The sequence below is a fragment of the Suricata suricatta genome, chromosome 3, assembly GCF_006229205.1.
Source record: "Suricata suricatta isolate VVHF042 chromosome 3, meerkat_22Aug2017_6uvM2_HiC, whole genome shotgun sequence".
In the NCBI taxonomy this organism is placed as follows: Eukaryota; Metazoa; Chordata; class Mammalia; order Carnivora; family Herpestidae; genus Suricata; species Suricata suricatta.
The window spans coordinates 8376747-8396747 of record NC_043702.1 but is presented as its reverse complement, the minus strand read 5'-3'; the positions used below and the strand labels follow the sequence as shown (position 1 = coordinate 8396747).

The following is a 20001-nucleotide window of genomic DNA, read 5'->3' as shown; positions in this document are numbered from 1 at the left end:
CAGAGACCTGTGCCCTGAGCCTCTCATTGCAGGTAGTGGCCTGTGTGAGGCTAGCAGAGGTCATTGTGGTCACACATAAGAGTCCAAAGGGAGACTTGTGGCTCCTAGGGGGACCAGAACAGGACCCAATGCAGAGACTTCCACTTCACAAATAAAGAATGCCAGTAGGGAGGGGAAGAAATCAAGAGACAGTAACAGAAGGAATGGATCCTGCTGTAGGGATTAGACAGATCTAGAAGAACAGAGCTAGGAAGAATAAGCAGAAACAAAAAGATCAAGATCACCACTGAGGGAAAAAAGATGGAAAAGTAAAGAGATAGGAGAAGTTGGGGCAGTGGAGCCCCAAATCAAAGATGCACAAATATTCTCCTAGTGCAGGAGCAGAAATACTTGGAGGCAGATCTATGGGAAGGAAGCAGAGAGCAGGAGAGTCAGGTGATGGAGATGGAAACAGAGGCAGAGCAGGGCTCGGCTGGATCTCAGATGGGGTCCTTGAAGCAGATGTCCCTTTTCCACATGGGTAGTTCACCTGTGTTCTGAACATCTTGGCTTGACTCCTTTCCTCATTTCCCTTCAGGGTCCTGTGATCCTGAAGCTCCTCAAATGACCAGTGAAGAGGCACCAGAGGAAGTGCCCAGCCAACAACTATATGATGGGGAAGGTGATTATAATTTCAATTCCCATTTCCCTGAATCTTTGTTTCTCTGTCTACAAGGAGGAAAATCTCTTCTCCCCACCTCCACTGTTCCCCTTCACTTACCCATACAGAAGAAATATGTAGAGCCAAGCGAAAAGGATCAAAAATAGAGAGAATTAGGTGTATGGGAAGGGAGAGAGATGGGTGACCATTCTCAGCCTCTGATGATAGTGGCTTGAGCTATGTTAACTCCTAGGTCAAGTGAACTCAAAGGCAGGAGGGTCTGAGGGCAGGGACATTCTCACCTGGAAGATACTTGAGCCACCTTAGTGGTCTGGTTTTTTCAGGGTGAGTTTTTCTACTATGGTTTCCATTGGTCATATGCTAGATTTGCTAAAGGATTGTGTTCTATTCAGCAGAAGGTAGCAGTGACTGTTTAGAAATATATGATGAAGAAGAGCCACAGGAGGACTTGACCTCACCACCAGAAAGTGAATCATATAAGAAAGGGCAAATGGCAGGATTCCCTCCTTTTTAATGGCTGAATAGTATTCCAGTGTGTGTATATGTGTGTGTGTGTGTGTGTGTGTATCTACCACATTTTCTTTATGCATTCATCTGGTGATGGACACTTAGGTGGTTTCCATGTCTTGGCTATTGTAAACAATAATGCAATGAACATGGGGCACAGGTATCTCCTTGGCATAGTTCTTTTGTTTCCTTTGGATATATACCCAGAAATGAAATGGCTGGATGATAATGGTGGTTCTATTTTTAATTTTTTGAGGAACCCTCATACTGTCCTTCATTGTGGCTCTACCCCATTACAGTCCTACCAACAGTGCACCAAACTTGCTTATTTCCACATCCTCACCAACATTGGTTATCTTGTGTCTTGATAGTCTCTTTTTCTTAGTATCAATTCTGCCATATATCATAACCTAAAAATAGGGGTAACATCTCATGATATTCAGAGTCCCTGGGATCAGGGAAGGGGATCCAGGGAAACATTGAGAATTATGCCTACCACAATGAAACTCAAGTACATTTCTGGAAAATAACTGTCCACACAAGCCATTGACTTATTCAAGTAAATAATGTAAGTGATTGTTATCAAATCATACATCAAACACAGCTGAGCATAAATGTATTAAAGAAAAGAATATGGCTTTAGAAAAGATTATAGGAATTGAATTAGGTACTACAGAGAAGTTAGATATACCTACTTTGCTGATTGCTTGCAAATCTTGAGTTATGTATAGTGTAGACACACTAATATTCAAATCAATTATAAATTGATTATGTGTAGGGGCACCTGGGTGATTCAGTCAGTTTAGCTTCCAACTTTGGCTTAAGTCATGACCTCACAGTTCATGAGCTCAAGCCCTGTGTCAGGCTCTGTGCTGACAGTTCAGAGCCTGAAGCCTGTTTCTGATTCTGTGTCTCCCTCTCTTTCTCGGCCCCTCCTCCACTTGCACTCTGTCTCTCAAAAATAAATAAACACTAAAAATAAAAAAACCATAAATTTATTATGCTTAGGAGAATTTTCTAGGAATTCTAAAACTGTTCGTTCTTTAGTACATTTAATTTGGTAGTTTAATTGCAGATAGATCTCTACCTACTAAATTTATAGAGATTTTTTTAAAAGAAAAGGAAAATTGTTAGATGATGGTCTGAAAGTAGTTGTAACTGGTTGGGACATGGGAACTTTTGGTCATCTTTTTCTCTTTTATAGAAATACTATCAGGGGTGCCTGGGTGACTCAGTCGATGAAGCATCTGACTCTTGATCTTGGCTCAGGTTATGGTCTCCCGATTTGTGAGTCAAGCTTCACATCTGGCTCTGTGCTGACAGTGCTGAGTCTGCTTGGGATTCCCTCTGTCTGTCTCTGCTCATTTCCCATGATCACTCTATATATCTCAATAAATAAATAAACTATCAAATCCACTATTTACTTTTGACATACCCAAAGTTCCCAATTAAATACAAAGTCATCTTTTGTGAAATTTTACCCTTTACTATAGGTGCAAGAATCATTCTGAAAGTACAGAGAGGAAATAGAGTTCTGTCAGTGGGAGACTATAGCTTTGGCCAAGATACACCTATGACAAATAGAAATGAAGCCACCATATGCAGTCATTAATGCAAACAGTGTCCTGCAAGTGAATGGGGTATTGGGTTCATCCAGAGAGCAAAGACTACAATGGGGACATAGGATCTATTACAGAATAGTTGACTTCAGATTATGTGCTAAACAAAATTATTTTCTTTCAAAAATTGACAAGAGGTTTTGGGTGAGTATTCAAGACCAACGGTGACCAAATATCTTTGCACAAATTGGCTACCCACAATAAGATTAATTCAGAAATAAGAACTCAGTGAAACAAGTCAGAGCTCAAGTCATTGTTGAGATGGATTGATAAGGAAGAATCTGAGTTGGGCACAGGAAGCTGTAGATTTACATCTGTTGGTCCAAGGATCCCACAGGACACCCCTAAACAAGCCTCTTCAAAATGATCTTGGTAGGAATTCCATTTTTGAAGGGATAGACCATCATGCAACATCTGAAGCTAAAAGAGGGATTTATTGCTTGCTAAGCAAGGCACATGGTGGAAGCAGTTACTGTACTTACAGGACACAATTAAAAAAAAAGAAATTACTTTTATTAGAGTTTTAGGAAGTTCAGGGACTACAGACTTTTAGAACCAAGGAGAGTTTACAAATAGCTTATCATTTAGTCGTAGACACAGGCTTTCCAGAGAGTGGCTGTTGCTGGTTGGCTAATTTTCAGAAGTAGTAGGCTGTCACCAGTTACCTGGCTTTAAATGTGGTTTGTGATATAAGTAGTGATTGGTCAACTGGGATGATTTTAAAACTCATTCTGGTACTTTTTACAATTCAAAGAGCACTTGGTTTTTCCTGGAAGGATAAGATCTTTTTATTTTATTCTTAGGGCTACAGGTAGAAAAGTAAGAGTAGAGAAAGCAGAAAGAGGTACAAAAGATGGGAAAAGCATGGCTTTGAGAGCTCTTGGTTGTGATTATTTGAGCAGGAATAGTCTTTTCTCAGAAAGCAACACATTCTAACCTAGAATATTAGGGTGCAGCATGGGAGCACCAAAACTCTTCCCTAATCACTGTCTCAGGATCCACAAACTATAATTTTCTTGCTTCTCTTTAGCATCTGGTGAACTCGAAGCTCTCCAAATATATAGTGAGGAAGAATCAGAAGAGCTTACTTCCAGCCTACTACCCTATGATGGACAAGGTAATTATGACTTAAAAAATAATAAAACCAGAAGCAGAGGCTGACAAAGAGAAAAAGACAAGGGAGAGAAAAGGGAGACTTAAAAGAAGGGCCAGAGATGGGGAGGGCCAATGGAAGATTTCTTTCAGAGGAAGTAGAGAAGTAGAGATCCAGAAGGGTACAGAAGAGGGGATCACCAGGGTAAACAAAAGTCTTCATACATCATGATTTTGGCCCAGGAGCAGAGCTACCAGTACATGGAAATGAGAAGTGTTCTTGTGTTATGTGCTTCTCAAAAGATGTGCCAGAAGGTCCAGAAGCAAGTACTGCAGATAGCAAAGCATGTGCCATGATAGGTAAGGCCACCTGTGGGTGTGGGATGGGTATGACCTTACAGGCATCACAGACCCAGGTAAGGTGGTATCAGGTATTCTGGCCCATCCCAGTGTCCTGTTCCCTGCTTTGCTTGACCTGACCCCTTTAAGAATAATAGAGAGGCAAGAGATTATTATAAAATCATATTTAACAGAATGGGCCCTGCTGATTATTCATGAATGATGTAGTGGAAATATGCTCTTAAAGAAGGCAGTATCTCATTGACTACATTAGTCTATTAATCATAAAGGCTTGTATTTATACAGTGATTTCCACTCCTGTCACACCCAATCTCTTGTGGAGCCCAAGAAAGCGAACCATACTTCTGCTAGTAGATAACAGTGTCATTTTGTCACAACCTTAGAAAAGTCTCAAAAGACAATGATCATGCCACTTAACTCTAATGAGGAAAGACTCTTCTTGACCAAGCACATATTTTTGATGGATGCCCTCTAGCACGTCACTGGTTTACAGAGTGATTCTCTGTAAATGTTTGGACATAAGATTTTATTTAATCTTCACAAAAATCGTAAGATCTAGACAAATATGCCTGAGTAGACTGAAGTACATAGGCATTTAAGAGTATTTTTCCAAATACCATTGAGAAATAAAGGAAGGCCCATCTTAGAATCCTCAAGTCAATAGGTTTTTAATCCCTTTAGAAGGAAGAGAGAAATGATAAACCCAAGCATCTTTGTAAATTCACGCCTCCTACAATATGAATAATCCTAACATTTAAAACTTCTATTTATTAATTTCTGTTTCTTCACCCTCACCTGTTATTTTCTAGATACTGTGGATCTTAGAAACAATTCTACTTTGGGAAAACTCAAGAGGAAAAGAAGTAAGAGTACATAAGATTTTACTTGCTTTTGATGTTAAAAATGAGTTTTTTAATGCTAAAGTAGCATTATTACTATTTACAATAATAAGAGATAACAATAGGAGGTCTGTTTAAAGATGTCTGTGTCTTAATCACTGAAATTTGTAATCTGTTATCTGACCTGGCAGAAGAGATTTTACAGATATAATGAAGCTAAGGATCTTGAAAGGGGAGATTATTCTGGATTATCTGGATATACCCAATATAATGAAATAGGCTTTGAAACATGGAGGGCTGTTCCTGGCTATGGCGGGGCGGGGGGGGGTGCGTTGGCTGTGGAATATAGTCACAGAGAGACACCATATTGCTGGCTGGAGGGAGAGGAAGATGGAGGAAAGGAACCTGAAAAACGGATGACCTCTGGACACTAGGAAAGTCATGGAAATGTATTCTACTGTATAGCCTCCAGAAAGGAATGAAGGTCTACTGGAACCTAGAGTTTAGTCCAGAGAGACCCTTGTCAGACTTCTAATTGACATAAGTATGAGATAATAAATTTGTGTTGTTTTAAGCCACTAAATTTGTAGGATTTGTTATGGCACAATAGAAAAGTAATGCAGACTTTGGTTGCTGGAAGTGGACTGTGGCTATACGCATTTCTAAAAATTTTTTTAAAGTATTTACCTATTTTTGAGTGAGAGAGAGAGAGAGAGAGAGAGGGAGAGAGAGAGAGAGAGAGACAGAACCCAAGTGGGGGAGGGGCAGAGAGAGAGGGAGATACAGAATCCCAAGTAGGCTTCAGGCTCTGAGCTGTCAGCACAGAGCCCGACACAGGGCTCAAACTCGTAAACTGTGAGATCATGACCTGAGCCAAAGTCAGCCGCTTAACTGACTGAACCACCCAGGCTCTACAGCAGTAACACATTTCTAGAAATGTGAATGTGGCTTTGGAATTGGACAATGGGCAGAGGGAAATTGGACAGTGGGAAGCATTTAAGTGGAATGAGAGAAAATGTCTCGAATGCCTTGAGCAGTTTGTTAGAAATATGCTGAAGACTCTACTAGAGAAAGCTTGGAAGTGAAAGCCATGGTAGAGAGAATCTTTCTGGTCTTTTTAGAAAATATGCAAAGCATCATGAAGACTTAGTAGAAATACAGAAGTTCAAGGAGTCTCTGATGAGGGCTCTGAAGGAAAGAAGGAAGATGTTTCTGGAAACTAGAGGAAAGGAGATCCTTATAATATAGTGGCAGAAAAAATTCTGTCCGGCAGATAATGTGGGAAGCAGAACCTTCTGGATAATTTTAAGCAAGGAGATTTTTAAGCAAGGCAGTATAGGTACAGCTGGCTTTTTTTCTGCTCATAGTAAAATGTGAGGGGAAAGAGGTAAATAGAGGGAAGAACTGCTAAACAAAAGGCATCAGGACTTGATGATTTGAAAGATTCTCAGCTTTTTCAAGCTGCAGAGGTTCTAAAACTAGGAGCTCTGCTGTTGGGAGACAGTGGTCTGTAGTGACAATCAAGAGTGTGGTCATACAGCTTTCCGGTAATGTGCCCGAGATGGTAATCGGTCAGAAAATTCAGTCACAGAGGAAGGTTCTTTGAAGGAATTTTGTATGTGACTCACAGATCCCCTCCACCATGTTTCTGGAAGTAAAAAATAGATATGTGATCCTATAGGAAAACTCTATGGAAGAGTCTGTCTAATGGAGGAAATCCCCATGATCTTCCATTTCATCATTTTGGCTAGTTTTCTGTCTCTCATACAACTGTTTGTTGGGCTCTAGTCCCACTGCATACATATCTTTATCAAGCACAACTTTATGGTCTAAATCTTCGAAATTAGGCTGTATTCGTTCCATTGGGTTTGCACAGAAATGTGTTCAGTTCTTCCACATGATTGTGTGTTTTCCAATTCCTCCTTATTCTGTTGTTTTGCTTTAAATACTTTGAGGCTATTCGTGACTGTTAAAACTTAGTGGATTACTTTTGTTATACACAGGTTTTTTTTTTTAATTAAAAGAATTTTTTTAACATTTATTTATTTTTGAGAGAGAGACACACAGAGTGTGAGTGGGGAAGGGTCAGAGAGAGAGGGAGACACAGAATCAGAAGCAGGCTCCAGGCTCTGAGCTGTCAGCAGAGAGCCTGATGCGGGGCTCGAACCCACGAACTGTGAGATTGTGACCTGAGCTGAAGTCGGCTGCTTAACCGACTGAGCCCCCAGGCGCCCCTATACACAGTTCTTCTTCTTCTTTTTTTTTATTTTATACATCTTTATTTAGTTCTTCTTTATCTTAATACTTTTTGCCTTAAAATCTTTTTCTTGGGATGCTAATATCATTAGCTGAACTTTTAATTTGGTTTTTTGAATGTTTTTTACCCCCTTTTCATTAAGCCCTCTTGTATAGCTGTGTTTTGCATCTCTTATAATAACACTTAGCTTTTTGTAGTCTTCTCTGACAATCCTCATCTTTTAATTCCATTTTATTTGGATTTATTGTGGATTCCTGATATGTGTGGATTTACATCTTCTATATTAGTATCGATCATTCTTTTTTTGTGTTTTTATGTTCCTTTACTGCTTTCTGATGGATTGAGATTGAATTCTAAAAAGTAAAAGTAAAGTGATTACTGCCCTCTCTTCTCAAATTTATTGTGTGACTGATGAAAATTCTTTTACTATAAGTGTCATTTCTTGGCAAATAATCTTACCTTTCTTTCAGAAAGTTCTTCTCACATGATTAAATAATGGAAAGTTTGAAAGTACAGAAAATTTGGGAGAACAAACACCAATATAGTTTCACATAGATTCATAATTAGTTTTATACCATTCTTACTTTATCGCATTTCCATTTGTCTGTTCATCCACTCTACTAACTCATCTTTAAGTTTAAAACATCTCAAAGTTGCGGACATCAGTACACGTCCCCCCAATACTTCAGCATGCATATCATTAACTGGAATTCAATATTTGTTTTCAGTTTTCAGTTTTTTCTTTTTCTTTTGAAATAACCTTTATAATAAAATTCACAAATATTAAGGATATCATTTGATGAGTTCTGCTAAATGCCTTCTTTTGTATAATTCAAATCCTTATCAAGATAAGACCATGACATCCTCCCTGGAAAGAACCTTTATGCCCTATGGTATATCTTTACCCCTCACCCATCAGAGGGAACCACTTTTCTTATTTTTTCATGGTAAGTTAATTTGGTTGGTTTTAAAACTTTAAATAAGTGAGCCTTTAGAGTATGTCCTCATTTGGTGTAAGGTTTATTTTACTTAGCATAATATTTTTAAGACTTATCCACATTGTTAAATATATCAGCATTTTGTTCCTTTTCTTGCAAAGTATCACACATTGGATGAATATACCAAATTTTGTGCATACATTCTTCTGTTGGCGGACTCTGCAAGTGTTTCCTGTTTTTGCTAATATGAAGAAGCTACAGTGAACATTCTTGTAGAATTCTCTCTATGACCTCACACATTCAGATTCCTTGCATAAATACCTAGGAATTAAATTTCTGGAAATGGGAAAGGTGCATCTATTATTCCTTTCCCTGCAAACCCATGTGGGGGTGATGAGGCACATACAGGCTATGCTCAAGCTAAGGAAAACTGTACTTTATTATTTTATTTTTAAGTTTTTAAATAGCTTATTGTCAAATTGGTTTCCATACAACACCCAGTGCTCTTCCCCACAAGTGCCCTTCTCCATCACCACCACCTCTTTTCCCCCCTCCCCCTTCAACCCTCAGTTCATTCTCAGTATTCAATAGTTTCTCAGGTTTTGCGTCCCTCTCTTTCCCCAACTTTCTTTCCCTCTTCCCCTCCCCCTGGTCCTCCATTAGGTTTCTCCTGTTCTCCTGTTAGACCTATGAGTGCAAACATGTGGTATCTGTCCTTCTCTGCCTGACTTATTTCGCTTAGCATGACACCCTCAAGGTCCATCCACTTTCCTACAAATGGCCATATGTCCTTCTTTCTCATTGCCATGTAGTACTCCATTGTGTATATATACCACATCTTCTTGATCCACTCATCAGGTGATGGACATTTAGGCTCTTTCCATGGGAAAACCGTACTTCAGAAACATCAGTCTTAGAAGGGAGTTGCTAGCAAAGACACTCAAGCCTTATCCCTGAGGGAGACATTATCTTATTAGCTGGAACTCAAGCAAATCTCCTCTTGGGAGAAGGGGGAGACTTTCTAAGGAAGGAGACGTTTTCTATTTTATACAGGTCAGTAAACAAATCTGCTCTCTGACCTGGAAGTTACTCATCCCTGGATGTTTGTTATTCAAACATCCTTGCAAAAGCAGTTTGAGGCCTGTGGAAATGCCAGGGCAAACGGCCTCCCAACAAATTCACCTCACATGAAAGATCCTGGCAAATTTCCCCATCATGACACCACTCTATCAGCCATTTTGATTAATCTGACCAGTGTGGGCTAGGACCAGATCCATTCAATTTGCTATCTGCAGTATTTAACAAATTTTGTAAAGCATAAATGAGTTAGGTCTCTAATGACCAGCCTAAGCTATAATTTGCCATGTTTGCATAAGGAGGCAAGTGAATGCTTAGCTTTCACACAAGTGCAATCTCATGGACACACATGGTGGCCCTGGAAGGGAAACGATTACAGTTGTTAAGGAACATGCAGCAGCCAGGAGAAGACAGATAGTGCCTTCAGTGTGGGCCCGTGGCCAGCTGTAAACCTTAGACTTTCCAGTTCCATTTGTTGTATCGAATCCTGGATTTAGGGGTGGGGTCCAGTTGGGGGGAAACTTCCTGAGAACAGTCCATCTAATCTGTCCTCTTTGTCCATTGTACCAACCAAGTGGCATCTGTCTCCCTTCCCCAATGCTGAGAGTGGGGGTGGGGATGATGTCCAGAGGGCTCTTGCATGGGACATGCAGGTGCTGGGGCTGTCCCTGTCTTCTCATGTCTGATGCAGAAACGTGGCAGACTCAGCATCTCTGTGGTAAGAGGTCTGGACCAGGGTGGTCTCTCTCTGAAAGTAGGATTCAGGATAGTTCTGCAAGGCAGATGTCATTAATGTTCCTCCTTCCTCCATACTTACGAGGGTTTACCAGCTTCCCTTTTCACATGCCTGGATCTTTGCTTTTCCTTTATTGCCACAAAATATGTGTGTACCATTAGGTGGATGGAACTTCATCTTCCTTCCCAAATTATCTCCTATTCCCACTCAGACCTTTTATCCAGAGGGCCAGATATTAAGTGGGATAAAGGCTTGTTCATAAAATGTAATCAGAATTAAATCTGAATCCCCGAGGTTCTCTGGAGGCTGTGCTCTCCAGGCTGGTAAGGGAAACAATGAGGCATCTTCTTCAGGAACAGAACCCTGAATTTTCAGAACTGGTCTGTTGAACACCATTAACCCCCCACTGGTTTTATCTCAATCATGCTGCAGGAGTTAAGTTGATCCCTTCTGGAGACAGCTGCCTTCAGTGACCAAAGAGCCTTCCAGAAGTGCATGGACAGGAAGAGATGAGAGATGTACAGTCAGAAAGTCTGTGCATTGAAAGTAGCTTTTTGGATAAAGGCATACTTTTGTCAGACTACAAATGATTCAGTCACTCTCATGACATCTGTGAATTTCTAGAGTCACCATGGTGTGACCGGAGTCAACTGGTCTGTAAGCTGAACATAGATGGTGTTGAGGCACCACCCATGGACCCCACAAGGACTCACAGCCTGATTAGTGTGCTGGGAGCAGTTAGGGGCAAAGTCTCTTATGATGTGGCTCTCCCCACTGAGAGACAAACAGGGCAGTTTCTGGGAGGCACCACAAGCCTGGCATGCAGCCATAGGCCCTACACAGGGCTGTAAATGGTTATGGAAAGCCAAAGTGTCAGTGGAGCAAGATCCCTGAATTCTTGAACATACCATTTCCATTGAATGAGCAAGGCCCTTCCTGTCTTGTAAGTCCTAGAGTGTGAGTTGACCCACCTCTGAATGGGAATCTCAAGTGGGAGTTGGAAGGCCTCTTCCATGGATTGGGTCTTCACCCTTAGCAGCAAAAATCTGGTAGCTGGCTATTATTATTTCATGATAGTAACAAGGTGTGAGCTCTGTTTACCCAGCGCCAATGATCTCACGCGCCTGTGTTTTCTCATCATTCACAGGAATGCAAATCACCACACATAACCCGCTGTGGTTTCTTTATGCCCTCCCAGAACTTTGGACGTCACACATAAGTAGGAGGATTTGGGTCACAACTGGAAGTCCAGAGACTGTTTAAGTCTCCACGTCAAAGCTGAGAACGCCTCCGACCAGCATGGCGGATTATCCGTGACTCTATCCAGCTGTGAGGAGTGTGCCTCCTTATTGCACATTTGAATGTATTGGAAAGACACTTGAAGAGGAAACATATTAATATATACCCACAACAATTACCATTCAGGCGAAGGCACCAGCAAGAATTTCTTTTCCAATTTTAGTGGTGTTTTGTTTTTGTTTTTGTTTTCAATTTTCAAAGGAAGGTCATCTCCTATAGTCTCCCAAGTCTGTGCAGAATAAAGTGTAACTCTGCCATCTGCCTCACACTGCTGTGCTCGTAGTTAAGAATTTTGCCCTGTTCTTGTGGCCTGAAAACTACCAACGTATATGACTTGGAGAATTGTATTTACAGCTCTGAATGATTAACTTTATTCTCTTTTGTTCGAAGGAAAAAAGAAAGGCCATTGCTGGACAAGACATAAAAGGAAACTGCAGAGAAACATACCCCAAAAAGGTAAGCACTTGAGTGTAAGGTCCTGTTTATCGTCTCCCTGTAGGGCTGCTACCTCCTGAGGGGCCTGGCTGCTTCCTAGTGGTGGCGTCATTAGGACGTAAGCTAAGCCACGGTTACAGAGAAGCCCGAAAACATAGTGGCTTCCACAAAATGACTTAGTTCTCTAACATGTAATCACCCAGAGCTAAATGATTCAGGGAGACACTGCCATTCTTAATATCTGGCTTCTCTGCTGGGCCAAGAAATTTGTATTAATTTGGTAAGATGTTCCACAGAAAGCTAAATGCAAAAGCAGACTGTGTAGGTGTGTGCATGTGTATATGTGGTAAGAAACAAAAACATGTAATTACACAAATGTGTTTTCAGGTATCTATAAATTCTTATTTGCACATATTTATCTACCTGTCTGGAGAGAGACATAGATATACATATAGGGGAAAATCAGGAGATGTTAATCAATAAAAATATGTGCAGCAGTTGTATATGATAGGTGATGTTTATATTTTTATTTGTGTTTTTAAATGCATGTGTGTACATTGCAAATATTAAACACGTTCAGTTGTAATGAAAAAGTATTATAAATAGTAAAAGGGGTGGCCTTGGTGGCTCAGTCAGTTAAGCATCCAGCTCTACTTCAGTTCAGATCATGATTTCATGGTTTGTGAGATCAAGCCCCACATTAGGCTCTGCACTGATAGCACAGAGCCTGCTTGGGATGCGCTCGCTCCATCTCTGCCATTTCCCTGCTCTGCCCCCCGCCCCCACCAACTCACATGCATGCTCTCTTTCTCTTAAATAAAAATAAAATCAAGTTTACAAAGAAGTAATACATATATATATGACTGGAACTTTAGAAAATAAAAATTGTATGAAACATCACCATTCTAGAGAGAGCCATAATTAACTTATTCAGCATACTCCCTTTTGTCTTTGTATATTTTATTATTTATTTGTTTTTAAATGTTTATTTATTTATTTTGAGAGAGAGAGAGAATCCCAAGCAGGTTCTATGTTCAACATGGAGCCCAATGCAGGGCTCAACCCCATGACTCCAGGATCATGACCTAAGATGAAACCAAGAGTCAGACACTCAGCTGACTAAGTCCCCCAGATGCCCCTGTATGTACTACTTTTAATTGGATCCATGAAATCTTGTTTATTCCAGTAGTGGTATAAAGAACTCTTTTCTTTTAGACAATGAGAGTAAGACCCCATTTTCCATATGATAGCCAATTTTGAACCAGATCCATATAGTAAGATTTCAGAGTCCAATTAAAATTTGTTAATTTTCACCAATCTATATATCTTATGTTCTTGTCAATTTACATGGCATCCCTGTTGGTGAATGTGTACAATTTTGTTTAGAAAGAAAAAAGAGTGGTTGCATCCATTTTAAAACACTTATTTTCAAAACGCCAACTTTTTGGATTTAATTATTATAACATTTTCATTTAGGTCTCTGTATACATATAAAAAATTTAAACCATTTCTTTCCAAAGTACAATGAAGTCTTATATGTAATTTAAAAGTCTTCTCTCTTAAAAGTGGAGCATGTACTAAACGTCTCTTTGAGATCCCTTACCATTAATGTGCTTTCTCGTTGGAGTGAATGGTGAAAGGGGGTTCAGAATTGAATCTGGTGTTCGCTCACTTGCTTTTGGTCTCTCATATCAACTGCTGTTTTGTCCAACTCTGTATCTTCCCCTGCTTATCCCCTAGATACCAGCGACACTACTGACCAGTTGGTCTCCAGGAGGAAAAAGGGGGAAAAGCATCTGCAAGAACCTGCCAAGATCAGGGGTAAGATAAAGTTGTGCCACTTACATTTGGTCCCATAGGCCAATACAAATTTTGCTAAGGTTTTGAGGAACATAGATAGATTCTCCTTAATTTTTTTTTTTTGCTTTAATCACCTTTTAAATTCTTGCAGTTTTATTGTATACTTTGGTTAATCTGTCTTTTATTTATTTATGTTTGAGAATCATAACTTTTTAAATAGACTGTAAATGTCCATCACATATTTTGCCTACATATATATAAAAAGGAATATTTTTATTTGTTTCATTTAAAAATAATAATCTAAACAGTTAGTTAAGAAAGATTCATGAGAATCCTGAGAATTTGCATCACATTCTAGGTACAATCCATGCCCCTTAGACTTTTATCATTTAATAAAGAAAAAATTTCCCCGTACATAATGGAATTTCAGATTTTGGAAAAAAGGAAGTATACAAGTGAATATTTTATATTTAAACACTGAAAAACAAAATGTTTCATTAACACAAATCTGCATCAAAAGTCAATAAATTTCTTTTGAAAATTCAGAGAAGATATCAAACTCCATTCTGTTACAGAGCAATGAATTTTCATACCAAAGAAGTATCGTTAATGACACAGTGAAAGCAGATCTCAATGCCATGATCATCTAATCACTTGTCTTTAGTATGATGTTAGTATGCTTTATGATGTTCCGATTGGTGAGCTTCAACCACTCCGGCAGCTGCCCACAGAAAGCTTCATCACTTATTTTAAGTAGTTTGATGTTACAACGCAAGTCACAGAGGTAGTACAAAGCTGACATGTTCAATTGTCATAAATTAACAAATTAAATGACTCCTCAGGGTCTGAAATGATATCTGATGGCTTCTTGAGAAACCAATAAAAAGAACTCTATTATACTAGTATTTTATTTTGGTCTTCAAACTAAAATGTAAGTGCATCATACACGTCCCTAAAAATAAGGCTAAGTCTAAAATATTAATATTCCTTTGATGCAAATAACATAAATTTTTAGCATATTGACAATAATTATTTAGTTTTCCTTGTTCTTTTTTTTTAAATTTTTATTTATTTTTATTTATTTTCTTTAAAAATATTTTATTGTCAAATTGTTTTCCATACAACACCCAGTGCTCTTCCCCTCAAGTGCCCTCCACCATCACCACCACCTCTCTTCCCCCCTCCCCCTCCCCCCCAACCCTCAGTTCATTCTCAGCATTCAATAGTCTCTCAAGTTCTGCTTCCCTCTCTCTCCCCAACTCTCTCTCCCTCCTCCATTCTCCCTGGTTCTCCATTATGTCTCTCTTGTTTTCCTGCTAGACCTATGAGTGCAAACATATGGTTTCTGTCCTTCTCTGCCTGGCTTATTTCCCTCAGCATGACACCCTCAAGGTCCATCCACTTTCCTACAAAGGGCCATATGTCATTCCCTCTCATTGCCATGTAGTACTCCATCGTGAATATATACCACATCTTCTTGATCCATTTGTCAGGTGATGGACATTTAGGCTCCTTCCATGTTTTGGCTATTGTTGACATTGCTGCTATGAACATTGGGGTACATGTGCTCCTATGCATCAGCATTTCTGTCTCTCTTGGGTAAATCCCCAGCAATGCTATTGCTGGGTCGATTCTCCTTAATTTTTTACTTGCCAAAGTTACCAGTCAATTTGAGAGCTACAAAATCTAGAAAGCAAACCCATTTGGAGCCAAGGTTATATATTGTTTGCATTTGTATTATAGTTTTTATTTGCCCAAGACCTAAAATCCTTTTCTTGAGTTTTATCTGCTTTTCATGGTACCTTACATCATTGGCTTATTAAAATGACCAGACTTGGTAAATTACAAATGGAAAGCAAGTTTATTTTCTCACTGCTCTTTCAAGTCTACTTTCTAGATGAGATTTTCTTATCTTGAGCATGTCTGATAGTGTTCTTTTTCCTTGTCACAAGAGTGAAATTCTCTTTCCAGGAGTTGAGAGTCCTTTCTAGGCTACATTAAAACTTCAATGTTTTCTCCATTTTAAAGTACTTACCCTCCTTCAGCCTGAACAAACGTTGGTCTCCGGCATCTGCAGTACAGAGGTGACATGATCAAATTTTCCTCACGTTCTCTGTTGGCTCTCCCCCTACTCAAGAGCTGCTGGTTTGGGCACCTCCAGGATTAGGGACAATGGATGAGACAAGTGAGATAAGAATATGGAAGTGTCTCACGTGACAAAGGCAGTTTTGAGATAACATTGGGAATTCAGGGTACATAGTCACTATCTCTTTCCTCCACAAGATTCTTTCATCAACTTCTCAATGTGGTGTGTGCCTGACTTCTTGGGAGAGAAAATTCAGCAGAATTCTTCTGCTGCCTGGATACGAGTGAAGAGCTAGAGCTGGGTAACCTGTTCCACCAGTACTTTGTATGGTCACATAGCTGGTTTGGTGCATTGCCTTCCGACATGAATTGCTTGAAACTATCGTGACCAGTTCACCCCACGATATTCCCAGCGTTGCCACTGAAAATCCTGTATCCTGGATACCTCTTAGTCCTGGGTGGACTGGGACAGTTAGTTACCCTCTTTAGCACTTAGTGAATTGTTCCCAGCTATTGAGACTTCTACTAAAACTTTGGGAAAACAGGAAAAAATTTATTTTTTTAAATTTTTATTTATTTTATTTTATTTAGAGTTTATTGTCAAGTTGATTTCCATATAACACCCAGTGGTCATCCCATCAAGTGCCCTCCTCGATGCCCATCACTCATTTTCCCCTCTCCTTTACCTCCATCAACCCTCAGTTTGTTCTCAGTATTTAACAGTCTCTTATGGTTTGCCTCCCTCCCTCTCCTTAACTACTTTTCTCCCTTCCCCTCCCCCGTAGTCCTCTGTTAAGTTTCTCCTGTTTCACATATGAGTGACAACATATGGTATCTGTCCTTCTCCACCTGACTTATTTCACTCAGCATAACACCCTCAAGTTCCATCCACGTTGCTACAAATGACCAGATTTCATTTTTTCTCATTGTCCTGTAGTCTTCCACTGTATATATAAGCCACATCTTGATCCAACAGGAAAGAATTTAAAATTTTGTCACACTTACTATTAGAGATTAATACTAAACATAACAATTAAAAAATAACCTTAAATTATGTTCTGACTGCCATATTAGAGCTTGTGGTAGGGGATTTTATTATTAAAAGGGTATTACATCCTGGGAACACAAAAATAGTTAAATCCTGTCTTGCTTAGTCAGTGTGTTTTCAAAGTAAAATACAATAGTGCTGTATGATGAATTAGTTGGTTTTAAGATCCATATCTCCTTATACCAAAAGCTCCACAGACTAGAATGGACTTCAATGTATTTCCTTTTTCTTCCTAAAAATATTAGGCCTTACAAGTTTGATGAAAGGTAATTCTAACATAGCCATTAATTCCAGGAAAGGTGTAACCAAAGAGAGAGAGAGAGAGAGAGAGAGAGAGAGAGAGAGAGAGAGAGAGCAAGCAAGAAGTCTCTATTTGTTGGATTATCCAAGGCTGTGATTAGTGTGTTAGTGTCAAGCCTGACTGGGAGATAGGAAAGGCAAGAATAAAATGTCTGGATCTCTTCTCACTGGACTGTGAGCATGGACCTTCAGAACGTGGATGAGGGAGAGCAGCAGAGAGAGTCCGTAACTACTTTGGCATCTTGGGTGGAGAGGAGGTGAGGCAGGCCCTTAAAGAGCCATACCTGGGTGGATGACCTTCTATGATCTGGCAATCCCACTTTCTGGAGAGAGAAAGCAAAAGGGGGCAAAAAGATTAATCTGACTTTTTGAGAACCATATGTCTACCTTTTTAGTAGTTCTCATTAACCCGTGGCTAATAATACCCAAGTCTTCCACCTTCTTATAGAAGATTCTTTTAGATTGAGTTCATAAATCTTTATATACTCCTCATTTGAACTGCTATTATCTTGGTTAAATTATAACAGAGTGACAGCTTCCAAGTCTGTAGCTTGTTTGATGTTATGATAAGGTCTAATTATCAATATTTGTACATAGGACCATTTTGGTCTTGAAGACATGAAAACCCTCTCAGTAGTTGTTTATGTTAAAGACCAGAAAGTAGAATTATTTACCAAGCAATTGGTCCATTTTAGGTTTTACTGAAAGAAAGATTCTTTTTACTTTGCTAATCTGATATGCTTGTAACCTGCTGACATTTTGCAGCAGTTAGGACTGAGTTGTCTAGAAAATATGGGGGTCTAAAAAACCCCACCCAGAACCACCAGGTGGTAGGGCATTGAACACAAAGAGGAAAAAAGGAATTTATCTTTCCACCTGAGAAAATAAACCACATTTGAATGATAGAAAACACTGAGATGCATATCCACAGCCAAAACTTGCTAAAAGAAGACCATTCCTTGCTGCAACATCTACCAGGTCAATCCTTAATGACTACTTGAAATTAAGATTTTAGAAGACTCGATTCTACCCATTCTTCTTAGGATAGCCTTCTGGTTAGTTCCTTAGATTCTAATATCTTTGTCAAAATGCAAAAGTGATGTGTGACGTGTCTCACCTGTGAAGCTCCCCATAGACTTGCCCTCACAGAACTTCCATTTCTTTTTCCCCACAGGAAGAAACCTGAAATACTTTCACTTAATTTTGTAATTTTTGCCTCAACTTTCTCTGAATATTTTAGTTTTTTTAATGGCAGTGATCATCATTTTGATTTCATATGTTTGTTGAAAAGACTAAGTCAACTAGTAGATGTACAATTGGCATCTATTAAGCACTTAACACATAACTGCTTGAGATATAAATGAAATGCTGATTTCACTTGTTTGTTTGTTTTACTAATATGGGACATGACAAATAAAATATAAGGTGAACATAAGATGAGATATCTAATTCATGGTATCTTAAAACTAGGGATTATATCTTTATCCGTTAGATAGGTGTTGGGGAATTTTTTTTTATGTTTTTGTTTTATTTTGAGAGACAGAGAGTGAGCAAGGGAGGGGCAGAAAGAGAGGGAACATAGAATCTGAATCAGGATCCAGGCTCTGAGGGACTCGAACCTACGGACAGTAAGATCATGACCTGAACTAAAGTCAAACACCTTACCAACTGAGCCACTCAGGTGCCCCGGGGGGGAAGTTATGTTTAATTGGAAATTTTGGAAAGCACTAATACATGCAGTGATTATATTTTTCTATTCTCTCAGGGAAAAGGAGAAGCAGACGTCCTGTTTACTCAACTCATAGTGACAGAGCCCCACGGAAAAGAGTCTTGTCAAAAGGTAAAGAAGGAAAGGGAGATAACTTCAGTAACTAAACAGCTAATTTACTGTGCTCTGTGATTTTAGTAATAAATTCACTTCCTTAATTGCTTTGAAGCTTTAGTAGCTGTTGAGAGATGTATACAATTTGAGTCATTATCAAACTATGTCAGGGAGGAAAGATGATAATCCCATAAACAAGTAACTTGGTGACCAGACCTTATGGGTTCAGGGGCCTCTGCAGGAATGCTGTCTCCACTGAACTTACAATGTTCAAGCTGGAAACTGTCTTTTGCCATATAACCCACAAATTATTTAACTGATCCTTCTCTTGCTACATCAAGCATCAGAGGTTGCACACCACAGGTGGCCTGGAGTGATTATCACTAGGAGTCTGTGTCTTTCTCTACTGTTGACTGTGTGGGCTTGGGACTGTCACTTGACTTCTTTTGCCTCAGTTTCTTCATCTGTAAAGCAAGAGAGTGAATTTAGGCCAACATCCTCAATTCATTACAGTTCTGATCGTTTACCGGCTCAAAACTGTACCATGGACAGCTCCCACCTCCCATCTTGGCTCTAAAACCTTGGCTGGAAGGAGAGCACCAGCTCCACATCCTCCTTGAAGTTCGTTCATTTGAAGACCTTTCTCCTCTGATTTTGTGGAGTCTGGGCTCCAACTGCCTTTCCTCATGCAGTGTGCAGATTAGTCTAGAGTTCCCTGAGCTCCTCCTATAGCTATAGAGAAAGCTGATATGAGAGAGAAATGAAGCAAAGCAGAGAACAGGACTAGAAGGCAGACTTCATCTCCTTTAGGTTAACCTGGCATTCATCACCCTCTGTCTGCTCCGTTAGTCAGATCTCAATCAAGAAGACGTAAGTTCAGTCTCTCACTTTGTCTCTGGCTACCTAACTTCAGTGCAATAGTGTGACTGGGCAGCTCTCTTCAGAACATGGAAGCTGTTGTGTGTTTCATTGTCACAGAAGAACGAGCAAGGCTGAAATGATTGGGAGTAAGGCAGTTTTCCTAAAGCCTGATTTCTCTGAAAAAAGCATTTCGTTTTCTGTGGGATTTGAGGGGTAAGATAGAGGTAGGCATTCTCATTGTGTCTTAGAAGAAAGACTTTGACTC

General features: G+C 39.6%; 1 protein-coding gene across 14 annotated transcripts in view; it reads left to right on the top strand.

Annotated features, from left to right (window-relative positions):
* The window catches only part of SP140 (SP140 nuclear body protein), a 66925-nt gene that overhangs the window by 35288 nt on the left and 11636 nt on the right, over positions 1–20001 (top strand). For 11 of the 14 annotated variants that reach the window (XM_029933626.1, XM_029933629.1, XM_029933624.1 and 8 more), the window contains 7 exons: positions 578–661; positions 3818–3904; positions 4123–4239; positions 5049–5102; positions 11776–11841; positions 13561–13641; positions 18819–18893. In XM_029933626.1, coding sequence (XP_029789486.1) covers positions 578–661; positions 3818–3904; positions 4123–4239; positions 5049–5102; positions 11776–11841; positions 13561–13641; positions 18819–18893 — 564 coding nt within the window. The remainder of the gene's footprint in view (positions 1–577; positions 662–3817; positions 3905–4122; positions 4240–5048; positions 5103–11775; positions 11842–13560; positions 13642–18818; positions 18894–20001) is intronic. The other 3 variants (XM_029933625.1, XM_029933622.1, XM_029933630.1) reach the window with 3 other exon arrangements.